Source organism: Leptonotus elevatus, chromosome 1, assembly GCF_054856555.1.
Source record: "Leptonotus elevatus isolate MCC_2025b chromosome 1, RoL_Lele_1.0, whole genome shotgun sequence".
In the NCBI taxonomy this organism is placed as follows: domain Eukaryota; kingdom Metazoa; phylum Chordata; class Actinopteri; order Syngnathiformes; family Syngnathidae; genus Leptonotus; species Leptonotus elevatus.
Window position 1 is genome coordinate 25489606 of NC_141239.1, and position 24081 is coordinate 25513686.

The 24081-nt window shown below is 41.3% G+C and overlaps 1 protein-coding gene across 2 annotated transcripts; it reads left to right on the top strand.

The window, feature by feature from the left end:
- The first annotated feature begins 1482 nt into the window (after positions 1-1482).
- ints1 (integrator complex subunit 1) lies at positions 1483-22090 on the top strand. Of its 2 annotated transcripts, none has more exons than XM_086087176.1 (48): positions 1483-1661; positions 1859-1978; positions 2228-2518; positions 2831-3027; positions 3136-3273; positions 3457-3616; positions 3690-3795; positions 3882-4068; positions 4958-5103; positions 5524-5665; positions 5744-5920; positions 6001-6109; positions 6557-6677; positions 6751-6828; positions 6895-7052; positions 7738-7834; positions 7909-8000; positions 8247-8307; positions 8383-8580; positions 8664-8793; positions 9007-9186; positions 9268-9417; positions 9497-9676; positions 9767-9871; positions 9983-10150; positions 10252-10363; positions 10709-10867; positions 10963-11109; positions 11189-11287; positions 11403-11527; positions 11974-12228; positions 12306-12465; positions 12711-12842; positions 12926-13097; positions 14140-14266; positions 14337-14452; positions 14528-14615; positions 14705-14946; positions 17019-17148; positions 18226-18359; positions 18438-18630; positions 18706-18830; positions 18978-19087; positions 19173-19286; positions 19383-19453; positions 21413-21504; positions 21603-21712; positions 21814-22090. In XM_086087176.1, exons 2-48 carry the CDS (start codon positions 1924-1926, stop codon positions 21924-21926), a joined length of 6552 nt encoding a protein of 2183 aa, XP_085943302.1. In that variant the 5' UTR covers positions 1483-1661; positions 1859-1923; the 3' UTR covers positions 21927-22090. The 2 variants fall into 2 exon arrangements, with proteins under 2 accessions (XP_085943302.1, XP_085943310.1); XM_086087184.1 differs by having other exon boundaries at positions 14143-14266.
- The last annotated feature ends 1991 nt before the right edge of the window (positions 22091-24081 follow it).

Sequence of the window (24081 nt, forward strand, 5' to 3'; positions counted from 1 at the left end):
TACGTAATCAGCTGGAAACTTGACTTCTTTTTTCAAGTGTTTACTTTTATACTGAAAGCCATTGGCAGTAGCTGAGGCGAGACTATTTCTAGTATTTACAGTGCTGAAACATTCTGAGTTTGTTGATGACGTATCAAGAAAGTGTTCAGCTTCTCACAAGGGGTGGGGCCACATTAGAAGAACCATTACATAATCAATTAGCTAATTTTGTCAAGTCCTTTATGTCCATTACTTCGCATTTTGTAAGTGTAACCTAATAGTCACAAGTAACCGCAAACAATATTGACTTTCAAGTAGCATGGAAACTGCTGCCACCTAGTGTTTGATCAGCGGAATCCAAATTAGGATTCCATGCGTCAATTGGCGCTCCTTGGTTTGCGACACGCGGCAGTTTGACGTTACAAACGGGGAAGAAGCAGACACACTCTTAATTATCGCCGTACTATACTACCTATTGTTTTTCATTTGATTGGTTGGTATTTATGGATTAAACTGTTTTTATAGTAATTTTTACTGTATGAATTTACTGTTTTGTTATTTTAGGTTAATAGTTTGTCATAAACCATGGAACACTGCTGATTTACATTGTTCCTGGTGATGTTAAATTAATTTGTTCTGCTCAAGTTTAGAACTGTTGACAATAATAATAACAATACTTATGCTAATAATAATAATATTGTTGTTGTTGTTGCTGTTGTTGTTATTATTATTATTATTATTATTAAATATTATTTTGATAATAATAATATTACACCCCCCCCACACACACACACACATATATATATATATATATATATATATATATATATATATATATATATATATATATAATATTATTATTATTATATTTTGTCCCTTACATGAACAGGAAGATAAAGTTATTTTAAGAATTTAGAGTGTAAAACCTGGCACCTGACCTGATACTGTAAGTGCCTAAAGAGTTACATTCTATTGTTTCAAGGTTCTATACCAATGCAACTTAACACCAACAATTCCATTTTCGGCTCTGGAAAAAAAAGACCCCTAAAATTATTATATTTATTTGTATATGTTTGAGTAAAGTGAACATTGTTGTTTTATTCTATACTGACAAATTACAAATACAAACGTTGTCATAGAGAACATTAATTTGCAGAAAAGAAAAAGATGTCAAAATACAAAAACAAAAACAAAACAAATAACAGTGTTTTTATTTCTTAACCTTTTTTCTCCAAAGCTGTATACAACTTTTTAAACGTCACACCTCGCATGCAGACAACGTCCATCAAAACTGTATTTCCTTTGTATTTTCCATTGTATGTAGTTCTTTTTTAGTGCATGCCATTGATTTGCTCACCGAATCCAGAAACCAGCGAATACATTAAAAGAAGCTTCATGAAAGTACTATATATGTGATGTGCGGGATTACGCAGTTAACACTACTGACGCTTGGTGGCAGCATGTTAATGCCATGCTCTTTACCGACATGTTTGCTTTAGCGAGGAAGATGCCTTTGTAAACTGGGCTCTCCCATTAGTAGCATTTTTGTCGTTTAGCGACAACTTTAAAACACAATGAGCTACTAATCAGAACCACTTTTGGGGAACGTTTTAAGTAGTTTCAGATTCAATTCTCACCACCGACACCGTTTACTCGAAAGTTGCCACCAGTTCCCCGAAACTGTGAGTTAGCCTTGTTAGTTGTTAGCCGGGCTTTAGCACAAATAATGTCATTAAGAAACGAACATGCTCATGTTATTAAGGTCTGATCCAATAAGACGACGTTATTACGATGTTCTGGACCCTGCTGGTTTGCTAAATGCGCGGCCAGTGGTTGACATTCAACTAACCTTACTAATCTATCCTTCTGTCACACGTAGAGCATCTTAACATATGACGGGACGCGTAGATCATCTGTTGTGATCATTTGAGACACTTGGTCGTGATGAATCGTCCAAAGCCTACAGCTCTCCGGCGCCCCAGTGCTGCAAAAACATCGGGTAGGTAACACTCATCAAAACAAAAAGCCATGTCCAGGCATTTGGCGACACTGTCGGATGATAATTCAAACGGCACAACAATGCATAGAATAAAGCAATAGTAGCAGTGTATGACTTATTAAAAAAAAAGTATATGTTTTTTATTTTCAGGTAATAGGAAAATAAGTTCTTCGTCTTAGTAAAAATTACCCTTTTGTCAAAACGTTTATAAAACCAACGATCTTTAATAAAAACATTTTCTTGTCCCAGGCCATGCCCCGCCCGGAGACTTTATTGCCCTGGGCTCGAAGAACCAGGGTGGCGACTCCAAAGCCCCCGCTGTCCTCTTGAAGCCGGCCACCGCCATTCTACCTGCCGACCGCAAGAGAGAGACCTCCTCCGCCCTCCCGTCCTCATCGGGTCTGTCCAGCCTCACCAAGCGTCCCAAGCTTTCCACCACCCCCCCGATCAGTGCCCTGGGACGTCTCGCTGAAGTTGCGGCTGCAGACAAGAGGGCAATATCACCTTCTATTAAGGAACCATCAGTTATTCCTATAGAAGGTAACTCACAGTTGCAGTTTGTCTTAGATTCAATTAAATGCTTACAAATGCGATATATTCTACTGGTCCAATTGCTCAATGCTACATCATATTATTTGGTAACTCTGCACTCATGTTGTTTATTCACATTTGCAAGAAGAATGATTCCTATTTGAAAATAGCCGTGTCTTTTAAATTTTTATTGTTATGCTGCCGTGACAATTTTCCCGCTTGTGCCACCAATATTCTGAATAGCCCCAAATAAACCACACACTGTAAATCCAGCAATGTATGTCAATGTGTGTTGTTTTTTTCTTTCTGCACACGCACTAGTGTCACCGGCGCTGTTGCTGGATGAAATCGATGCGGCCGAGTCGGAGGGCAACGACGAGCGCGTCGAGGGGCTGCTGTGTGGCGCGGTGAAGCAGCTCAAGATGAACCGAGCCAAGCCAGATATCACGCTGTATCTCAGCCTCATGTTCCTGGCTAAGATCAAACCCAACGTGTTTGCTACAGAAGGAATCATAGAGGTATTGGCTTTATTTGTTCTTGTACACAAAATTGTCTAAAGTTGAATGCTTGATTACTGAACATTTAGGTTTTTTTCTTTCTTTTTGTGGTATCATATTTTCCTTCAGGCCTTGTGCAGCCTCCTGCGCCGAGATGCTTCCATTAATTTTAAAGCAAAGGGAAACTCCCTGGTGTCTGTTCTGGCCGGCAATCTGCTGATGGCCGCCTACGAAGAAGACGAGAACTGGCCAGAGATTTTTGTCAAAGTGAGAAATGTATTTATGCATGCATATGTGTTACAGCAAGTACTTATCAATAACAGCAAGGGCATTTTTTTTTAACTTAAAACCCCTAAACTACACAACAAAAAATACATATTCAACTAATATAAGGGAAAATGAGTGATTTCCTCATACTTGCAGGTTTCAGTATAAAATGCTATTTTTCAGGTGTACATTGAAGACTCCCTGGGGGAGAGAATCTGGGTGGACAGCTCTCACTGCAAGAACTTTGTGGACAACATTCAAACGGCTTTCTGCACCAAGATGCCCCCCAAAAGCATGCTACTGCAGGCCGACACAGGCCGAACCGCTGGAGATCTCAGTGCTGGTACTGACCAAACGCTCTGGCTTTTTATTTATTTTTCATGCTGGAAAAACCCTAAACTCCTGTCCTCTTTTAGGTAGCAGCCCTCATCCATCAACTCCCGATGAGGACGATAGCCGAGCGGAATTGCTGATAGCGGAGGAGAAACTTAGCCCCGAGGATGAAGGGCAGGTTATGCCAAGGTAGTAAAATGCATCGGTGCAAAAGTAAAATTAAATCCGATTTCATTCCGAGGCGTTTTCAAGGCTCACTGTCGGTCTCTTCGCAGGTATGAGGAACTAGCGGAGAGTGTTGAGGACTACGTGTTGGATGTCCTGCGCGATCAACTCAACCGCCGGCAGCCCATGGACAACGTGTCACGGAATCTACTGCGCTTGCTCACTGCCACATGCGGGTACAAAGAGGCTCGACTCATGGCTGTGCAGAGGCTTGAAATGTGGCTCCAGAATCCCAAGGTGAGGGCTGCAACACCGGTTGTCATATTTATGATTCATATGGCATCATGATCACTTTATGAACAGTAATGTTTGTTGTAGCTCGGCAAGTCAGCCATTCATACTGTGATCAAAACTGTCATAAAACACACTACGTCAAAGACTACCTAGAAAAATTAGGGTGCCATACCATTCATTAGTGATACTTACTGCTGTTCACGTTACGAGACTGACATGTGACAGCTTGCCAATTCCTCTTTCAATGAAACATTGTAACCGGCTGAAATTTTGAAAAATGAAAATGCCCTTATGTAGGTATATTAATGTAGATTTTGACAGCTTGTTTCCAGAAGCACTTTTTGTGCAGTTACTTCATTTATGACTTCAGAGGAACAGGCCGACAGCTATGCACATGAGTGCTTCCCAAGCTTTATTGAGCCAAGGCACCCATTTTACATAAAAATCTGACGGCACCAATCCAATCCAAACAACAATACTTAAATTATATTGATGATCTCATCTCAATTTACTCACATTTGGGCTTGTCTAATTGAACAAAAAGCTTATATACTTGCAGGAAGCATATTAGATATTCTATTATATAAATGGCTAATATTTAAATAAATGGTTAATGTTTAAATGGACGGAAAAGATGGATGGTTGAATTGAATGTCACTGTGTGGTGCTCACAAGAAAGTACAATTACAAAGCAATTGTGGTGAAAAAAAATCATCCAATTGACATTGCTATATTCATAATATTTCTTGACTACAATGAAATTACCCACAAGGAAGAAAAGCTAAACACGTGATTTTGATTGTGTGTTTTTCCCGATCCATTGCTGTAAAATGTGGAGTAGTAGTAAATGGCAAGTTGTATCTTTTATTCTGCCAATTGTCCTCTGGTATAGTTGACTCGGCCGGCGCAGGATCTCCTCATGTCGCTATGTATGAACTGCAGCACGCATGGAGCAGACGACATGGAGGTTATCTCCAACCTGATCAAAATCCGACTCAAGCCCAAAGTGCTCCTCAACCACTATATGCTCTGTGTCAGGTCTGTGCACCCACTTTTCACCATTTCATTCATTTCATGTCATTTCATTGAATTTCACAAATTCAAACAGTGTTACTGTACCCTGATTTATGAGTGGCAAATCTTACAACATTTTCAAGTTTTATTTTTATTTTTGCTTTTTGTAGCTATGTGCAATATAGTACTATTTTTCTTAACATAAAATGTGTTTTTTTTGGAGAGGCTGGAATGTACTCATGGCATTTTAATTAATTGAAAATGGTTTAATTTTCAAGTAAATAGATTTATGAGCTTGATCGCGGAACAGATTAAGCTCATAAGTCAGGGTACCACTGTGCTTGGTGATTCACACAATCTGGGTCTTAGTACATTTAAATTAGGTAGCTTTAAATTTGAAAAATGGCTTTAATTGAGGCTTTCTGCTGATTGTTGCATGGGCAGGGAGCTGCTGAATGCGCACAGAGACAACCTGGCCACGATGGTCAAGTTGGTCATCTTCAACGAACTGTCCAATGCCAGGAACCCAAATAACATGCAGAATCTTCACACGTTGCTGCAACACAGCCCCGAGCAGGCACCAAAGGTGGTTCAATTCTAAATAAAAATTCCCCTACAGTGACATATTGGAAGGAGGCTCAAAATAAACAGTTTTTCTTTGTAGTTCTTGGCGATGGTCTTCCAGGATCTGCTCACCAACAAGGACGACTACCTCCGCGCCTCGCGAGCCCTGCTGAGGGAGATCATCAAGCAGACCAAACACGAAATCAATTTCCAGTCCTTCTGCTTTGGTTTGATGCAGGAGAGGAAGGAGGCCACCTACGTGGACATGGAGTTCAAAGTAAGTGTCTCGTCCCAGATTCCTGTTAAGCTGTTTTACTCTTATACTCAAGTTCGACTTTGTTCTCTCCTCACCTGTAGGAGCGCTTTGTCATCCAGGTGACAGATTTGCTTACAGTCTCCATGATGTTGGGCATCACCGCTCAGGTCAAAGAAGCCGGCATTGCATGGGACAAAGGAGAGAAGAAGAGTGAGTTTTTTGGGGCTTCCTTTTGGGACAAAAATGATTGTTTGATTACATTTTCAAAAACATATCCAAACTGATGAAGAAAAATCTCACAAATGTTGAATATGCGCACCCCCGTTGTTGTTTTTTTAAATTAGCTTTCTTCCATGCCCAAAATCTGCTTTCCAGGTTATGTAGTCTGTGAATTTCCTCTTAAATACATGCGGCACACTCTTGATTGACTTCTTTTGGCATATTTTGATACATAAAATGCCTTTCCATTACTAATCAATGTCATGCTTCAAGATGGAAATACAAAAAATGTAAACCAACAAAGAAATACTACATTTATGTTTATCATTGAATTGTATTAGTTTATACACATCTCGTAAAAATTGGAGTAATATTTGGCCATACTATATACACTAGGAAATGTCACATTTTTCAGTCGAAGTATATGTTTTGCTTCAGACCTGGAGGTTCTGAGGTCCTTCCAGAATCAGATCGCCTCCATCCAGCGGGATGCCGTGTGGTGGCTTCACACGGTGGTTCCCACCATCAGCAAAGTGGGCGCCAAAGACTACGTGCACTGGTGCGTATTATTGTCTCAGAGAATGTTTGTAAGAACATGCGTGTCAAATTTCCAATATTTCTTCACTCCGCAGTCTTCACAAAGTGCTTTTTACGGAGCAACCCGAGACCTACTACAAGTGGGACAATTGGCCGCCAGAAAGCGACAGGAAGTGAGTTGCAAATGGTTGTCTGTTGATCGGATTGCACTAGACTGAGTTGTCGTTTTTGCTCCTCAGCTTTTTCCTGCGCCTCTGCTCCGAGGTGCCCCTGCTGGAGGACACGCTGATGCGAATTCTGGTGATCGGGCTGTCTCGTGATCTGCCGCTGGGCCCGGCGGACGCCATGGAGCTCGCTGACCACCTGGTCAAGAGGGCTGCTGGCGCTCAGTCTGACGGTGAGCGATTACCATCTAACTTGTTCATGAAAAGGAGACATAATGTGCATTTTTTTTTGTTTAAAACAGTTTCCAGGGTGTCTTCCATGTTAGTGACATTATACCCTGCCCCATATACTGCTGGGCCAATGGCAAGTCTAACTTTCGTTATCATGACGACCGGGCGTGGAGCCTGAATCTTGGACTAGAGTGGTAACAGAGCCGAGATTATGGAGAAAAAAACAGAGCTCCTGTAGAGACATTAAAAGCATTTTCACTCGCGGTGGCAGCGTTTCATACACTGCACTGTGTGCATGTGGGAAATGGACAGACACAATTACTAACCCCCGACCACCGCCATTGTGTTGATAACTTCACAGAGCGATGTCATCAAGTATTATGTGACCCGCTCTGGCAAAAGGGTCCACATGTCGCTAGGAATTTTTTTTTGTGTGACAAAAATAGATAGTTTGTACCAAAATGCCTATTTTGAGATTTCTTCACAAATAGCCTCCTTGAGGTCACTATTTTAATTTTTCCCAGCAGCACAAAAGTTAAAATTGTAGTAGTTGATTCTTTAATTTTACACTTAATGTGCAGGCACCCCTGAGACCTAACGATTTGTCATTAAAATGTCATTTTTCTCATAATATCTGCCCTTAAAAACATCACGTGGTTGTGGACTATTTCTCCTCTTGTCTAACAGATCTGGAGGTTTTGGTTGTAGAGCGAATCCAGCTCATTGACGCCGTGCTCAATCTGTGCACATACCATCATCCAGAAAACATTCAGCTGCCTGCAGGGTACTTAACTTGACTTTTAAAGCACTCACCAGTGTTTGCAGTAAAGAATAACAAAATACTCCAAATATTTGTAGGTACCAGCCGCCAAATTTGGCAATATCAGCCCTTTATTGGAAAGCATGGCTTCTGCTGCTGGTGGTCGCTGCGTTCAATCCACAGAAAATAGGTACTATGCTTGACTCTTTTTTTTTCTTTTCTGTATTCTGTAATGGCAAGATTATTGAGATACAAATATGCACATTGCTGCCATTGGGCATCATTTTTCAGGAAACAAAAAAACACACCATGTTTGTTGATTTTTCACTCTCTAACAACAGTAGCTAACTTTCTAACTAACATACTCTCTAACTTGCTCACTTATCCTAACTAACTTACTAAATTCATTTTATTCACCTATCATTGTCCTCTGCAGGCTTGACTGCCTGGGATGGTTACCCGACGTTGAAAATGCTCATGGAGATGGTTATGACCAAGTAGGCGCCCCTTCTAATAACTATAATTATTCCTGATTTTAAAGCACCGCACCCTAAACGTTCACGCCTCCACAGCAACTACACGTACCCACCTTGCACGGTGGCGGACGACGACACGAAGACGGAGATGATCGGTCGTGAACTGCAGATCTCGCAGCGGGAGAAGCAGGAGATCTTGGCTTTCGAGAGCCACTTGGCCGCCGCGTCCACAAAACAGACCATCACGGAGAACAACAGCCTGCTACTCTCCCAGCTCACTAGTCTGGACCCGCAGTAAGATCACACAACCCAACTAGTAGTAGTAGTTCTCAGTAGTAAGTTCAGTGTGTTAACATGAAGTGTTTTGTTTGTGCCAGGGGTCCGCCTCGTCGACCTCCACCTCAGGTACAGGAGCAAGTGAAAACCCTCAACCAATCCCTACGCCTCGGCCATCTCCTGTGCCGTAGCCGCAACCCGGACTTCCTGCTCAACATCATACAAAGACAGGTGGGTAGGGATGTTAGGTGGGTCGCTACTGTGGATACATCGCCACAATGAAAACTACACAAGGCAGAGCAGGCATGCTGAATTACAAATAATATTAAAGTTATGAAAATATTTCATATGAAACAGTATGGAAAATTGCTTAAAAATTATAAGCATCTATACAAGGCTTGTGTGTGTGTTGCCACTCTAATATACTGTAACTTCCTCTCACAGGCTTCCTCCCAGTCCATGCCGTGGTTGGCTGATCTGGTCCAGTCAAGCGAGGGGTCCTTGGACGTGCTCCCCGTGCAGTGCCTGTGCGAATTCCTGCTGCACGACGCTGAGGACGACGGCCTGCTTATAGATGATGATGACGAGGGAGGAAGCAAAGAGCAGAAAGCCAAGAAAAAACAAGTACTCTACTTCCATGAGGACATTCTTTGTTCTTGTTTGACATTTTTGCACCCAATATTAATTTAAATTTGTTCCCAACAGAGGCAGCAAAAACAAAGGCAGCTCCTCGAACGGCTTCAGGATCTTTTGTTGGGTCCCAAAGCCGATGAGCAGACAACTTGCGAAGTTCTGGATTATTTCCTGCGTCGTCTCAGCTCCTCTCAGGTGGCCTCAAGAGTCCTGGCAATGAAGGTAGTTCTCATATCATCACTCACCCCTACTCTTTGCGCTGCAAATCCAATTTCATCGTTGAATTAACACTCGCGCGCAGGGCTTGTCACTGGTGTTGACTGAAGGAGGCCTGAAGGACGGAGAGGAACGGGACCAGCCCATGGAGGAAGACTCCGCCGATGCCGAGCTCCTGCCGGGGTACCAATGGTTGCTGCAGGACCTCCCCAAGCTCCCCATGTTCGACAGCGTCCGAGGCATGACATCCACTGCCCTGCAGCAGGTCCACATCAATAGCTTGTCAACATTTAACACCATCATCAGTGGAAAGTTTTCATTTTAAAGCCGTTCTTGTGTGTTACATCCAACAAAGGCCATACACATGGAGACTGATCCTCAGACCATCAGCGCCTATCTCATCTACCTGTCGCAGTATGCACCAGTGGAGGAGCAGGCATCTCACAATGACCTGGCTTTGGTAATCATTCAGGTTCCAACATGATATACACAATTCACAAAAAAAGCATTGGGGCACACGGCAGTTAGAGTTTAGTCTATATGTTCTCACAAACTTGCGGTTCTCCTGCAGGATGTGGCCCGGCTGATTGTGGAGCGCTCCACCATCATGAACAACCTCTTCTCCAAGCACTCCTGCAGACCCGAGTCAGAGGCTGTCCTCAGCGCATTCCTCTCGATTTTCTCCGCCTACATCAGGAGGATGAGGAAGACCAAAGATGGCGAGGATCTGTACAGCTGGGTATAAACCTTTCAACGTCACACATGAAGTTTGGTCTTTCTCACTTGACTTACTGTTTTCTGGACGTGCCCCTCCCCTTCCCTATTTTTCTTTAAAAACAGTCAGAGTCTCAAGATCAGGTGTTTTTGCGCTGGACTACAGGAGAGACGGCCACCATGCACATCCTTGTCGTCCACGCGATGGTCATCCTTCTTACTCTGGGCCCACCTAAAGGTAGTTCATAAATAAAATGACCTTGGCAATCGTGCTTTTTATTTGAGTGAATGAGGGATATATTTTGTAAAAACAAGGTTGTCAAACAATAAACAATCAAAGCAACAACAACAACATACTTGTACTAACTCATATTCAAAAGGGATGAGGAAGAAGCATAAGAAATGTAATCCTACTGCTTTTTCTGCTGGCAGTTAGGATAGGACTGTCCTACTCTGTCTTCACACAGTCACAAGGTTCACACACTAATACAGTATATAATACAGTCGTTTCATACATCTGTGTTTATAAGCAATTTTTCTTTCTTTCTTGAATAAATTGTGATTTTCTGTGACCATAATGCAGGAGAGAGTGACTTCTACTGTCTTTTGGACATTTGGTTCCCTGACAAGAAACCTTTGCCAACTGCCTTCCTGGTGGACACGTCAGAGGAGGCCCTGCTGCTTCCTGATTGGTTGAAATTGAGGATGATTCGATCTGAGGTGCCTCGACTGGTGGACGCAGGTAATGCTTTGATCAAAATGTGTAGCTCCTTTTATCAGTGTGAGTTTTTCTTGTAAACACACACCTCCTCATATATATGTATCGTTTACCTTCAGCTTTGCAAGACCTGGAGCCTGAGCAATTGCTACTGTTCGTGCAGTCGTTTGGAATTCCCGTCTCGAGCATGAGTAAACTGCTCCAGTACTTGGACCAAGCTGTCACTGTCGAAGCACGGGCACTGGAGGAGAACATTATGGACAAGGGTAGGAGTCTGCTGCAGGTATTTCCCCTATTTTATATTGTCGTTGGTTACACTGGGGTTGGGGATTTCCTCTGCAACAGACTACATGGCCCACTTGGTGGAGGTGCAACACGAGCGAGGTGCCACCGGGGGGCACGCTTTCCACAGATTGCTGAGTACCTTTCTTCCACCTCAAAGAGGTTAGGTGGTTTCATCCTCTCGCTGGAGACCGTTTCATCTTAGTGTACAACTTTAATACATGTTACTGTTAAGAATGAATGAAAATATTCTAAATCCTGACATTCCTTCCCACAGATACTGCCGAAACAAGTAAAGCCCAAGTTATAGTGGAAGCCCCTCATGGTTCCGTTAAGATGAGAGCAGCCACGCAGCTTCCTACAATCGGGCCTGATGATGACCTGCCAGGCTTGATGCTGCGGGTAGGAAACACCTTATTATCATATCATGAGTTAAGCAGCATATGTAGGATTTTTAACATCTGAACCATTATTTTTAGAACCAGTGCTTACTTTTATTAGTGTGTTGTGGTGTAAAGGGCAAATTCGAACATATATGTGAACGTCATATAATGAGCTGTCATACTACATGGATCGGCTAGTGCATACACTATGTCTGTTGCCGTTGTTTTCCATTGTCGAGTTATAAAGGTGAGGCACAGCGACCTCTGCAAAATATTTGCAGCTTGAAAGCACTTGCCTTGGGTCAAAATGTTTCAACAAATCACTGCTTTTGCGACATAACTGGGCAAAAATTTGGCAATGTTAAGCGGGAATTCTTTCCAGTGGGCTCTTCAATGTGAACATGATTCTGCTGATATGTTCTATTTCTTAGTGGCCACCACACCAACTGACGTGTTCTTTTGCAGATATTCCCATTGAAGGCAGAACAGCGCTGGCCCGGCCCGCCCCCGAGCCAGCTCTCCTTGGCCTTGCAGCAGGCTCTTGCTAAAGAGCTGATGCGGGCTAAGCAGGGTCAGGTTCAGCAGGCCGGGCTTGCTCTGCATCTCCTTCAGGGCATCGCCGCCTTGCTTACATCGACCCACGCCGGGCCCATCGTCCTGTCCATGCACCACAACCACGCACTCGCCTGCCCGCTCATGCGCCAGCTTCACCTTTACCAGGTACTGTTTTCGTGCTAATTAACTCTTTATTATTACGTATTCTACTCTGTTGTGTTGACATTTTATTCTGCCCTCAGCGCCTTGTGCCGCAGGACGTTTCCTTCTCTTCTTTATTCCTCAAAGTCAACGTTGAGATGCTCATCTGGCTTGACAATCCCTCAGTGGATGTGGGCCCGCTAAAGACTCTACTCAAGTCTTTTATTGGCCAAAACTCTCACACACATCGGCATAACGATGGTGAGTGAGAGTTTTTTTCAGATGCTGAATGTTTTACATGAATGATTTTTTTTACCAAGTGAGTCACTGTTGGTGTAGTGGTAACAATCATCTGACTTCACTGGTTTCAGTTATGGGCACCAGTTTAGAATGTTATCTGCTCGAAGTCACATAGGATAGGCTCCAGCTACTTCCTCAACAGTATCCTGCAGTGTTGATAATGGATGGGTGGATATTAATTATTTATTTTTTGCTGCCTATTTCAGTACGCTCAGGCTTCCTCCACCTGGCTGAGGCACTGGTGTATCATAGCGACACCGAGGTGCCACTAAGAGCCATCGTAGCGATGCTGAAGGCCGGAGAGAGATGTAATGCAGAGGCGGAGCTTATTGGAAAAGGTTGTAATGATAGTTTGTCAATAGTGATCCTCTTTTATTTTGTGCTACTACTGAACATTTTTGTTGTATTTGACTATTTTCAGTTTTACAAGGTCTGATGGAGGCCAAGTCTCCATACTTGGAAGAGCTGTTGTCTCTGTTGATGACCGTTAGCACCCAGAATGGGACAGCTGGCCCCGTTGCCATGGTTATTTCTTTGCTCCTGCAGGAAAGTGAGGAGCAGGTGGTGAAGAAAGAACCGGACGCTAACGCAAAGTGAGCGCCGCAATTCAGGACAACACGGGTAGTCGATGGGGACTAAATAACCAAATACCAATACCAGTACTCTGAGACAACTATTGAGTACTCACTGACTCTAAGACCAATGCCACTAGTACTTTTGATACATTAAATCCCTTCCCCCACCCCATAAAAACGATGACAGATCATTTTAAAGAAAGACCTATATACCCTAACATAGCATTTCCCCTTCAACTTGCATGCAAATAATGGCAATTTTGATGCATTATTCTTATTCTTATTATTATTGCTACTGTCTTGTTCCTGATCGTAAAGCGGCCACAAGAGGGTGGCAGATACTTGTATCAGCCGCCATCGCGAGTACCGCTACCTTTAAATAAGGCCTGATATTGTATTGTACCGGTACTCACCCTTTCCTAGTCAGTGAGACTGATTAACAACGCTGGTGGCTGACACTCATCTACTAATGAGCCGGTTGCACTTAGCACTGTCCAGAGCCCTTGTCAGTAGATGTCCTGTTTCTGCTGAACAAGTTTTATCAACAACATTAGGTACACCTGGACATTAAAAGAAACATTACGCATATTTTTAACAGTTTAAAATCGTTCCCAGGTGTTTTCATAACAAAATACCACGTGGATGAAGAATAGCATTATCTATTAGCATCTTTTTCTTGTTTTGCTGAAATCAGACAATTTTTTTAGACACCCTGTTTCTTGCATGTGAGCCAGCCCTCATCAAAATTTAGCACTCATAAAGACAACATATTTTCACTCATTGAGGCAGCACTTGTACACTGTGTATGTGGCATGGCATGTCTACAAACACATTTTCCGATATAGCATAATATAGAAACTAATGATATAATTACTGCTTGCTTATTTAATTTCACAATTCACGGGTGGGCTGGCACTCTAGAGACCAATTTATATGTATACAAGTAATTGAAAAGTAAGAATTTAATTTTGTGTTTCCCTTTTGAATCTGTTAATATTGTGGTGGATTTATATTTTATTGGAGGCCACACCAACTTTAATGTATCTGTCTCTTTTGCCAGTAGCTCTGAGGTGACAAAGTCCGGTCTGAGCTCGGGTCTTCTGGTGGATTGGTTAGAGTATCTGGACCCCGAGGTCACATCCGTATGTCCTGACCTTCAGCAGAAACTTTTGTTTGCCCTCAACAAGGTGAGAGCCTTACCTTTTGCGCATCCCACCACAGGGGTTATATTCCCTGATACATCTTCCTGTGTCTCAGGCGCGAGGCACTCCGGCCTATAGACCTTACCTTCTGGCCCTGCTCACGCATCAGTCCAACTGGTCCATGCTGCTGCAGTGTATCAGCGCTCTGCTCAGCAAGCGAAAAGAATACAAGTACAGTACAAGTAGTAACATGACATAATGTTCAGTGTATGTTGTATGTTGAACATGCTGTGAAATGCATTTCAGACTGGACCCGACGTCAGCTCTGGATTTCTTGTGGGCGTGCAGCCACATCCCACGCATCTGGCAAGGACGCGACCAGAAGATCGCTCAAGTCTGTTCTAAAATCAGAGGAATCCACTTGCCAACTCTGGGGAAAAAAAAAACATCTGACGTTTTCTTTCTTTCTTGATGTCTGTGCAGAAGAAAACAGAGAAGTTTGTGTTGCGGCTGAGTTCCAAGGAGCTCATCAGCATGGTAGATCTGATTCTGGCCGAGTTGGAGCTCAACTGCCGCAGCGAAAATAGTGCAGAGGAGGAGGAGGCATCCTGCTCTCTGATCCAGGCCCGGCTGCCGCTGCTCCACTCCTACTGCAACGGCCACCTGGACAACATTAAAAAGGTGTCCGAATACCTCATCAGCTGCACCAAGAAGTGGGAGGACAGGTTGGTAGCATCTGGTATACATTAAGTCGTCGCATCTTTTAAAACCTTTGGGTGAATTGATTCCCTTGTAAATGTAAATTATTTTGTAAAAATGAATTTTAAAAATAATATGGGTGTACGTCAAGTTACAGTTTGTGGGATAAGATAATTTATTTCAGTATTTCATTTTTTTTTTTTCATGATTTTGGCGATTATGCTGTATCTTACAGCAAACAGCGCCCCACCTCCCAAAATCCTTTATCTCAAGGAATTAGAAACAGTCAAACTGATTTTTAATGTAAAAAATTACTGTCATTTCAGGACTACAAAGTGCACCTGACTTAAAACTGCTAAATTAAGCCATAAAAAAAAAAAACACCAGTACATATATTGGCCACTTTATAAAATGGGATATTTGCAAAGAAAGGCATCACACAGATGGATTTTAAAACGTGATTACCTTAAACACCGGTAATTGTCTTTTGGTTTTTTTCAATCTCTTAACAGTGCCCAATGCAGTTAGTTACACAGTATCCTCCCTCAAAAGTAATTGATCACTGTGTCCGGTCTGTGCATGCCCTGTTTTGCGTGGTGACGTCGTCCTTTACGCACCTGAAAATGACAGCGTCCTTCCAGAGCTCGTCTGCAACAGAGTAACTTGTTTTAAACTACTTGTAGCTTGTTCTTAGCAAATTTGTTACTTTAATAAAAGTGTTAAAACAATCAACAACTATTGTGCTAAATAGACAAATTAACTCCATCTTGATAAATAACGTTATGTTTACATCGATCTCCGCATGACACACGGCTGTAAAATGGCTTTTTTGATTAATTTAGGGGAGCATGTGGAAGGCATATCGGAATCAATCCTGTTACATGTAAACAGCATTTTTATTCTATTCCATCCGACCGATGCTAGTGATATGCGTTTCTTTTTTATTTATTTTTATTAAACTAATGAAATAAATGAACTTTTCTGAGATGTACCTGTATTTATTTTCATGGTGGTGGTGGCATAAGATTGTGCTCTTGTTTTACAAAGCGCTTTCAAATAGTTTGCCCCCCAAATTCACAATAAATTAAGCAAATGGTTGAAAGCAGCAGCCAATGTCATTGAAAACTGATAATACAGCTCTTGCATTGAATTGTGTTGGACGTCTTTTGTTGTTCTCCCCAATTAGCCCAGCCAGTGAGTGTGTTTTTTATTATCTTGCTGCTGATTAACTTGGGCCAAATCGTGGCCGATGTTCCTTCCCCGTTGCCGATGAACTTTGCAGCCTTTCCTCTGTCAAGCCGCAATGCTGCGGACCAGGAAAAACCCTGATAATTAGGTCTATTGGTGTGAAATTAAAACCGGCAGAAGTCGTCGGCACGGTGATCTCTTTAAAAGCTCAGTACTGTTATAATGAAGCCGAGAGGATTAAGGCTCAAGCGCTCAACTCGCCTGTGTTGTGAGCCGCTGTCAGAGATCAGGGTGCAACTCTTTGTGGAACCCAACCCTCCTTTTCACAAATGTGTCTTCTACTTATTAAAAGCACTTTAATGAGGAAACTTTGGCCAAGGTCAAATAAAATTAGCTGGCGAATTACAGTATTTTTCCTTAAGTGCAGCTGAGATGTCGCTGGTGAAAACACAGTAAGATAAACATGCAGACTCTCTCTCACACACACACACACGCACACACACACACACAAAACACTTGGCCTTGTTTTGAGTGTATGTTATATTAGATAAGCTGCTGTTGATTCCAATTACACACCACCAAACAAGCGCTTCTTTGCTGGCTCTCAAGGTTGCTCTGGCTGCAATAAACTGTCTCGTTAGCGGAGTTGAGCTCTCGCCCTGTGAGCAGCTGGCCTTAAGAGGATTTCCATGAAACTGCAGCAGACATGAAGGCAAACATTATTGTTGCTTTTCATGCACTCACTTTGTGTTAATGCGTACCAATTGTTGTCACTTGTCGATTGACACAAAAACGGAACGTGCCGTGTGATCAGTGAAGCTGGAAAAGTTGTCAAGTGTACAACATTAATACCAATATTCAACCCATCTCTTTTTTTGAAGGATTAACAGTTGTTGTTTTTTCGCCTCAGTGCCATGAGTAAGCGTTGCCAGAACTTGCTACTGCAGATCTACCTCCACTTCCCCGAGGTCATCCAGCACGTCGCCTTGCCCGAGGGCACGCTCAGCAGTGGGGGGACAGCAGACGGCAGCAGCTGTAAGGTGAAGTGGCTTCGTTAACAGCCCTATTTTGGGATTATGGGAAAGGTTAATAAGAGAATGGGGCTGGTCATGATTCCTTAATGTGTCTATATAGCTAGTAAATATATAGTCACTACTTAACAGATTTTCATCTATTGTGGGGACTGCTACTGTGTATGTACAAATGACTCATATCTGTTATGAATCTGTTTACATGAGTCAGACACAAGCTCCAATAGTGACATGGAAAATAAATGATACATAAATATGAAATTTGGCCTAAGCTGATTCCTTCCCCCATTGATTTAAATGAGGGTAACCTCCACATTACTCGACTGGCATATTACAATATCTGGCTTTAGTATAATGTATATATTATATATTTTTCTATTATATTTGTTATTTTTACTATTGTTCTATTGATATTTTTGATTAGTTTGTTCACATTTTATTGTCTGGGATTTATGTTCTACTATTCTATATATATATATTTTTTTAAATATTTTTAAAGGTGCAATATGAATAAAATTTATTATTTTTATTATTATTTAATGGTGGACATACCTCTAATGTAGCATGTTTTCATCGGGTGTATACCTGACCTGTGTTTAAAGTGGAAGTCAACGTTATTTCTTGACAATATTATCTTATATGTGACCTCACTAGTCCAAACACGACTTTCTAAATAATATTACTATTGTGGAATATGAGTCATGCAGTAAAATCCAGCTGTTTTTATCCATTTCATAGAGCGGCAATTTCGCCACTTGCTGTCGACTGAAGATGACATCATAGTGTCAGGGCTCAGGCAACGACCAATCACAGCTCACCTGTTTTCTGAAGCTGAGCTGTGTTTGGTTGTTACCTGAGCAACTGTGATGTCATTTTCACTCGGCAGCAAGTGGCAAAATGGCCGCCTTCTGATAACTGCTGCATTTTCCTGCTTAACTCATATTCCACTTACGCAATATTAACCAAAATACAGTATTTAGACTAGTAGGGCTGCATAGAACATATTGTCAAGAATTATTTAATTTTTGGGGGATGGGGGGCTTTTAAGCAAATTAATAACAAAATATGATTGTATCATTTTGTCAGCTTGACATGCTGGTCCACCGTTTGGTTACGCTGCTTGCCGATGTGGCGGAATCCAAATCTGCTGAGGGACGCGTTTCTGACGCCAACCTCGCTTGTCGCAAACTGGCCGTGTCACATCCTGTCCTCTTGCTCAGGTAAGAAACCCCACCAACTTTCATCACTTGTTTAGTTTATATGATGTATATTGACAATTATTCTTTCTTCCCATTCAGGCACCTGTCCATGATCGCAGGCCTACTTCACGGCCGCATTCACCTCAACTTTCGCGAATTTCGGCAGCAGAATCACATGATGTTCTTTAGCAACGTACTGGCTATTCTGGAACTCCTGCAGCCACTCGTGTTCCACGTTAACCACCAGAGGGCGCTTCAAGACTGCCTCCTGTCCTTCATGAAGGTCCTTAAGGTTGGTAAAACACTGTTAATGTGAAATATTTTGGCTTTAGGCAGTTATTCAATGATTCTTCCTTCTGACCTGTAGAACTTTCAGAGGAGTCGTTCCCCTCTGGTCTTCATCAACAAGTTCCTCCAGTTCACACAAAAGTACATTACCCATGATGCAGCAGCCGCCATCCCGTACCTGCAGAGGCACTCTGATATATTACAGTAAGTCATCTTCCACCGATTTCTCACATTAACAAAATATGTTCAACATTTCATAACTTCTGCCAGAGTATTTAGACTTCTGAACATGTCTGTACTACTCTGTATTACAGTAGTTACTACTTTTTTTTTTCCAATCTTCTCATCCAGGAGCATGAGTGCCGAAAACCCAGACTTGGTTCAGCTGAAGTCTCTACTAGCCGGACTCACTCTTCCTGTAAAAAGCTCCTCCACAGAGGTCTCGACAGAAGATGGAGATGGTAAGATTTGAAAGATTCTTTCATCATATTTATAATGTAATCCATGACCCTGTAGATGACAGTTTTCATTATTCATCTTCTCCAGATGAGATGGCGGCCGGTTCCCTCCCTCTGGTCAACATATCCGCGTCGGTTCCTCTGAGTGGCGCCGACATGACGACGTATCTGAGGAAGATTTCGAGAGGCGAGGCCATGGAGGGTGAGGCTGACTCGGCAGCTTTGGCCAGAGACAGCGCCACATGAGGCTGGTTGGCGGTGACTCATGCGGCTGTTTTTGCTTTTTCCTCCTCATCAGACGTGTTGGAAGTGTTGACGGAGGTGGATGAGAAGTCAAGGAGGAGCCCGGAGATCATCCAATACTTCATTGTGAGTCACCAAGCAAATATAACAGGACAGAGAAGAGAAGAGAACAGAGAACAGGCCTCTGGCTTCAACATTTTCACCTGACAAATCATAGATGCACCTAAAATATGCAATTGCATTTACCATTAACCATTAAGACCTACATCCGTAGAGTAGTGGTAGGCAGTACCAGCCAGGCTTCTCTTAGTTAGTGTGAATAATTGGGGGGAGGCGTTGTATCAATGCATTTTATAGTACAGTGGAACCTTGGTTTTCATGAGTAATCCTTTTCAGTCAGACTATAAGTGATTAAAGCAATAGCAATAATAGGAAATAATAATAATAATAGGAAATGTAGCCGCAATAAATCCATTCCAGACGCTCAAAATATTAACAAAAATGCAGTTCACAGGGAATAACTATAGTACATATATAAATGAATAACATACTGAAAACTGTGTGAAATAAGCATAAAAAGGTATTGAAATGCATAAATAAACTTGTACCTTTCTTGAAGATTAATGATGGCATAATGAAAGATGGTGAAGAAGGAAGGAGCAGGTTGTTGTTGTTTTTTATAAGGAATCCACCATTTTCATACTTTGGTACAAAGTTATACAATTTTGGAAAATAAACAAATTGTGATTCACACCCCCCCCCCCCTCCAACAAAAACAACAATTGCAATTTCATTTGCGATAATTTTTTTTCATGGTCCTTTTTTAATTTACTTTTCAGCAAACACTCTTTATTACAACAAATAATATCAGATCTATTATGCATTAAAGGATATTAAAGTAAAGGGAAATGAAGCATTAATTCATATGGAAGGCAGTTTATTACATATAAATGTACTAAATACTTTGATGTGCAGTTTTGTAAACCTTTACCATGACAACATAATTCTGCCACACAGGTGTACAAATCTGTGGATTCCTACATATCAATTACTTTGGTGAAACATGATAGGTAAATGTGGACTGCACTTCTTAATCACTCAACTTATAATGTACAACGATTAATAAATAAAACATACATGTATAAAAAAAATTCAAGCTTACCAGTTACGTGCTAATGTGTAGGAAAAGTAAGATTATACAAGTTAATGACTTGAACGTCAGATCTTTTTATTTTAACTCATTCACTGCCATAAATTCATTTAAAAAAAAGATTGTTAAAAATTAGAGGCGCTTATTTAAAAAAAAAAAATAATTAATCACATGACTTCACTAATCATTAATCACAAATTTCATCTGTTCTAAACGTACAATAAAAAAATTCTAGGTTTTCATATTCTTGTTTACAAAAATGGAAGAAAAAAAATCAACTAATAGAAATAGTTGAAATACATTTTTGACGTTTATAGCCGTCATTGGCAGTAAATGATTTAATAACGGATCAACGCCAGAAGAGTAACATATTTGCCCGGTGCTGCCATTTTCAAATCATTTGACTGGAAGATGCGACCACCTTTTTGTTTTTGGGCTGCCAATAGTGGATAATTGCGGGTTTAGAAGAGGCATCAACTCTGAAAAAGTTCCTCTACCACTTAACCCTGTATTTAATTTTTTCTATATTATGTATTTTAAAATGTCTGTAAATGCCACAGAACCCAGAACCTCTTGACTGTAATCTGAATTAGAATCAGAATCAGAATCAGAATCGATTTTATTGCCATGTAAGTGAATACATTTCACATTACTAGGAATTTGTCTCGGTGACTAGTGCAGACATAAGACATAAACGAGTAACCTTAAAATGACATAATATAAACATTAAAATTAAGATAAGAACATATTTTAAAAAGATAAAACAAATCCTTCTAAGTAATACTTTACATTGACGTGAATTTGTAAACTATATAGTATATGATTTAACAGACCATAAGTGTTTATGTAGATAATGTAGATGAAAAATAAAAATACCCCTAATAAACAATAGGAGCTGTCTAAAATATAGAATCTCACCACTGGTCTTTTCACAGAATGACCTGCAGAGACTCATGACGTCCTCGGAGGAGCTGTGTCGGAACATTGCATTCAGCCTGGCGCTGCGCTGCATTCAGAATAATCCCCGGTAATGTCACATTCAACCAAATTTGACATGAAAGGAATTTTTATCCAAATGTACAAATAATGGTGACATTTGACCTCACCTGCACTTCTGGCCTGCAGCCTAACAACCGATTTCCTGCCGACGTTCATGTACTGCATGGGCAGCAGCGACTTTGACGTGGTGCAGACGGCTTTGAGGAATCTTCCGGAATACGTGCTGCTCTGTCAAGGTAAGACGACGCCTCCTCGCAAGCGCGGGGGCTCCTCTCCTCGGGACGGCGCCAAGCACGCCATCCATGTGCCTTTTCTTTTCTTTTCTTCTTCTCTCCAGAACATGCAGACATCTTGCTCCACAAGGCGTTCTTAGTGGGTGTCTACGGACAAATCGACACCAGTTCAATGATATCAGAATCCATGAAGGTCCTTCACATGGAAGCCATTTAACTTAATATCGTTGCACTCTCGTCATCTGAAATGATGCCTCAGCATTTTAATAGGCAGTTTTTAGTTCTGTCATGCAATTTTTTGGGATTCAGGCTTTCTTAGTGGGTCACCTACATTTTTGGTTGTGCAGGTGTAGCTCAATAAATTTGAATATTGTAGAAAGATTCATTTTTTTCAGTTGTTTGATTCAAAAAGTGTAACTCGTTTCGTATTATACAGAGCCATTAAGCAAAATTTAAATGTAGCCTCACTTCACTAATCCCCTTGAGTCTGACCAAGGCCGTGCCCCTCACACATGTGAATAAGCGCAATTCTCAAAAATTGCCATTCTTAATGATTCATCTTATGCAGTTACTGTATTAAAGTGCAAAGCTGTGATAAATATTAACAGAACACGTTACAACTTCAACAAAATAGTAGTGCTTGCAATACTAAACTAGTATTAGCTTTGTAACCAAGGCAACGTTAGCGATGGCTGCTATGTTGGTAGCATGACTTATTCGTAATAGTGCTACTATAGCCCTAAATGGTCAATTAGAATATTTTGTCAGCTTTAAGCAATAGGCAGCAAAATTACTTAAAAAAAAAAAAAAGAAGAAATATTTCTCACCATGTAGTAAATTTATGAATTTCAGTTTTTTTTAATTGAACCACTGAAAATTATTTTATAACTAGTTGACTTATTTTATTGAGACCTGTATGTAAAATTATCTCTTGTCATTTGAATGTCTGAATTTGAAACGCCATTACTTGACTTTTAAACGAGGGACCACAAAGCTTCTGTATGATGGATTCAAGTCTTTGTCTCCATGCCTCCCTGTTTTCCTGTCACCTAAAAAGCATTTACAGAGCCCCCCTGGGGAATTAAAAAAAGAAGAAGATAAATTTGCCTGTATTTTCAGTGAGTAGTGGAACAAATTTCTGCAGCCGCTCGTTTCGTCCAGAATGATGAGCTGCAATTGTAAATAAAACACGGCACCAAAGCCAATTATTAACTTTCATGTAAGATTTAAAAGAAGAAAAAAAAAGCGATGCTAAGCGGGCGCCTTTCAATCGGTCGCAGACAAAAGCGGGAAGCGGCTGTCACGCTGCGTGGCGGCTCGCTCCTCGCCGGCGCGCGGCAGGCAGATTAAAGGCGGCGATGAGCATGCCGCGATGGAAACCATTTTGCCATGAAAAGTGCATCTTGTTTAGCCTCTCTGTCGACTTGACGTGAAAGCCCCTCTGCGGCGTCACAAGAGCCAAGGCAAACAGTGCCGGCATGCGGGCCCAAGGAGGAAAGTGGACTTCCCCATTGGTGCCAAATTAACCGTGGAGCTAATTGTTCAATCATTTCGAGCTAGGGGTCTGCTTTGATGACACCATGCGGACCCTTTGCCGCTGGTGTTGCGTTACGTGGAACTTGGAGATCCTCAGTGAGGCTGAGGCGTGCCCACACTTGTCGGTCAGTGGAAGCTGTCGCTCACAAATCGGAAGTCCAAAAACATACTTGGACTGGATGGATGAGAGCAGCTTTTAGCACTACTCTACCGCTTTGTATTACACTGTAGTACAGGAACAAAGTTTGCGGGTCATTTGCTTGATTTTTTTTTTAACTCATTCACTGCCATTGACGGTTATAGACGTCAAAAAAATAATGTAACTTTTTCTATTAGTTTAAACAAAAAAAATCTACTTTTGTTAACTAGAGTATGAAAACCTAGATTTTTTTATTATAAAATTTGTGATTAATTGTGAGTTAACTATTGAAGTCATGCGATTAATTACGAGTACAAAATTGAATCGCCTGACGCCCCTAATTTTTTTAATAATCATCTCGTCAGGCAATAATTTTTTTTAATTGTAATTAATCGCATGACTTCACTAGTTAATTCACAATTAATCAAAAATTTTATATCTGTTCTTAATGTACATTTTCATACTTTTGTTAACAAAAGTGGAAAAAAATGTTAAACTGAATTTTTGACGTTTATAGCCATCAATGGCAGTGAATGAGTTAACAAAGCTCACAGGTCCCAAGCCATTACTTGAACTCAGTTTCTAACATTCAGTGTCCTTCAATTGAAACAAAGTGGTACTGTGGGGCTTCTAACCCAGTGGTTCTCAAATACTTGGTTCTCTAGGTATCACCAGGTTGTAGTAGGCCTAAATGTAA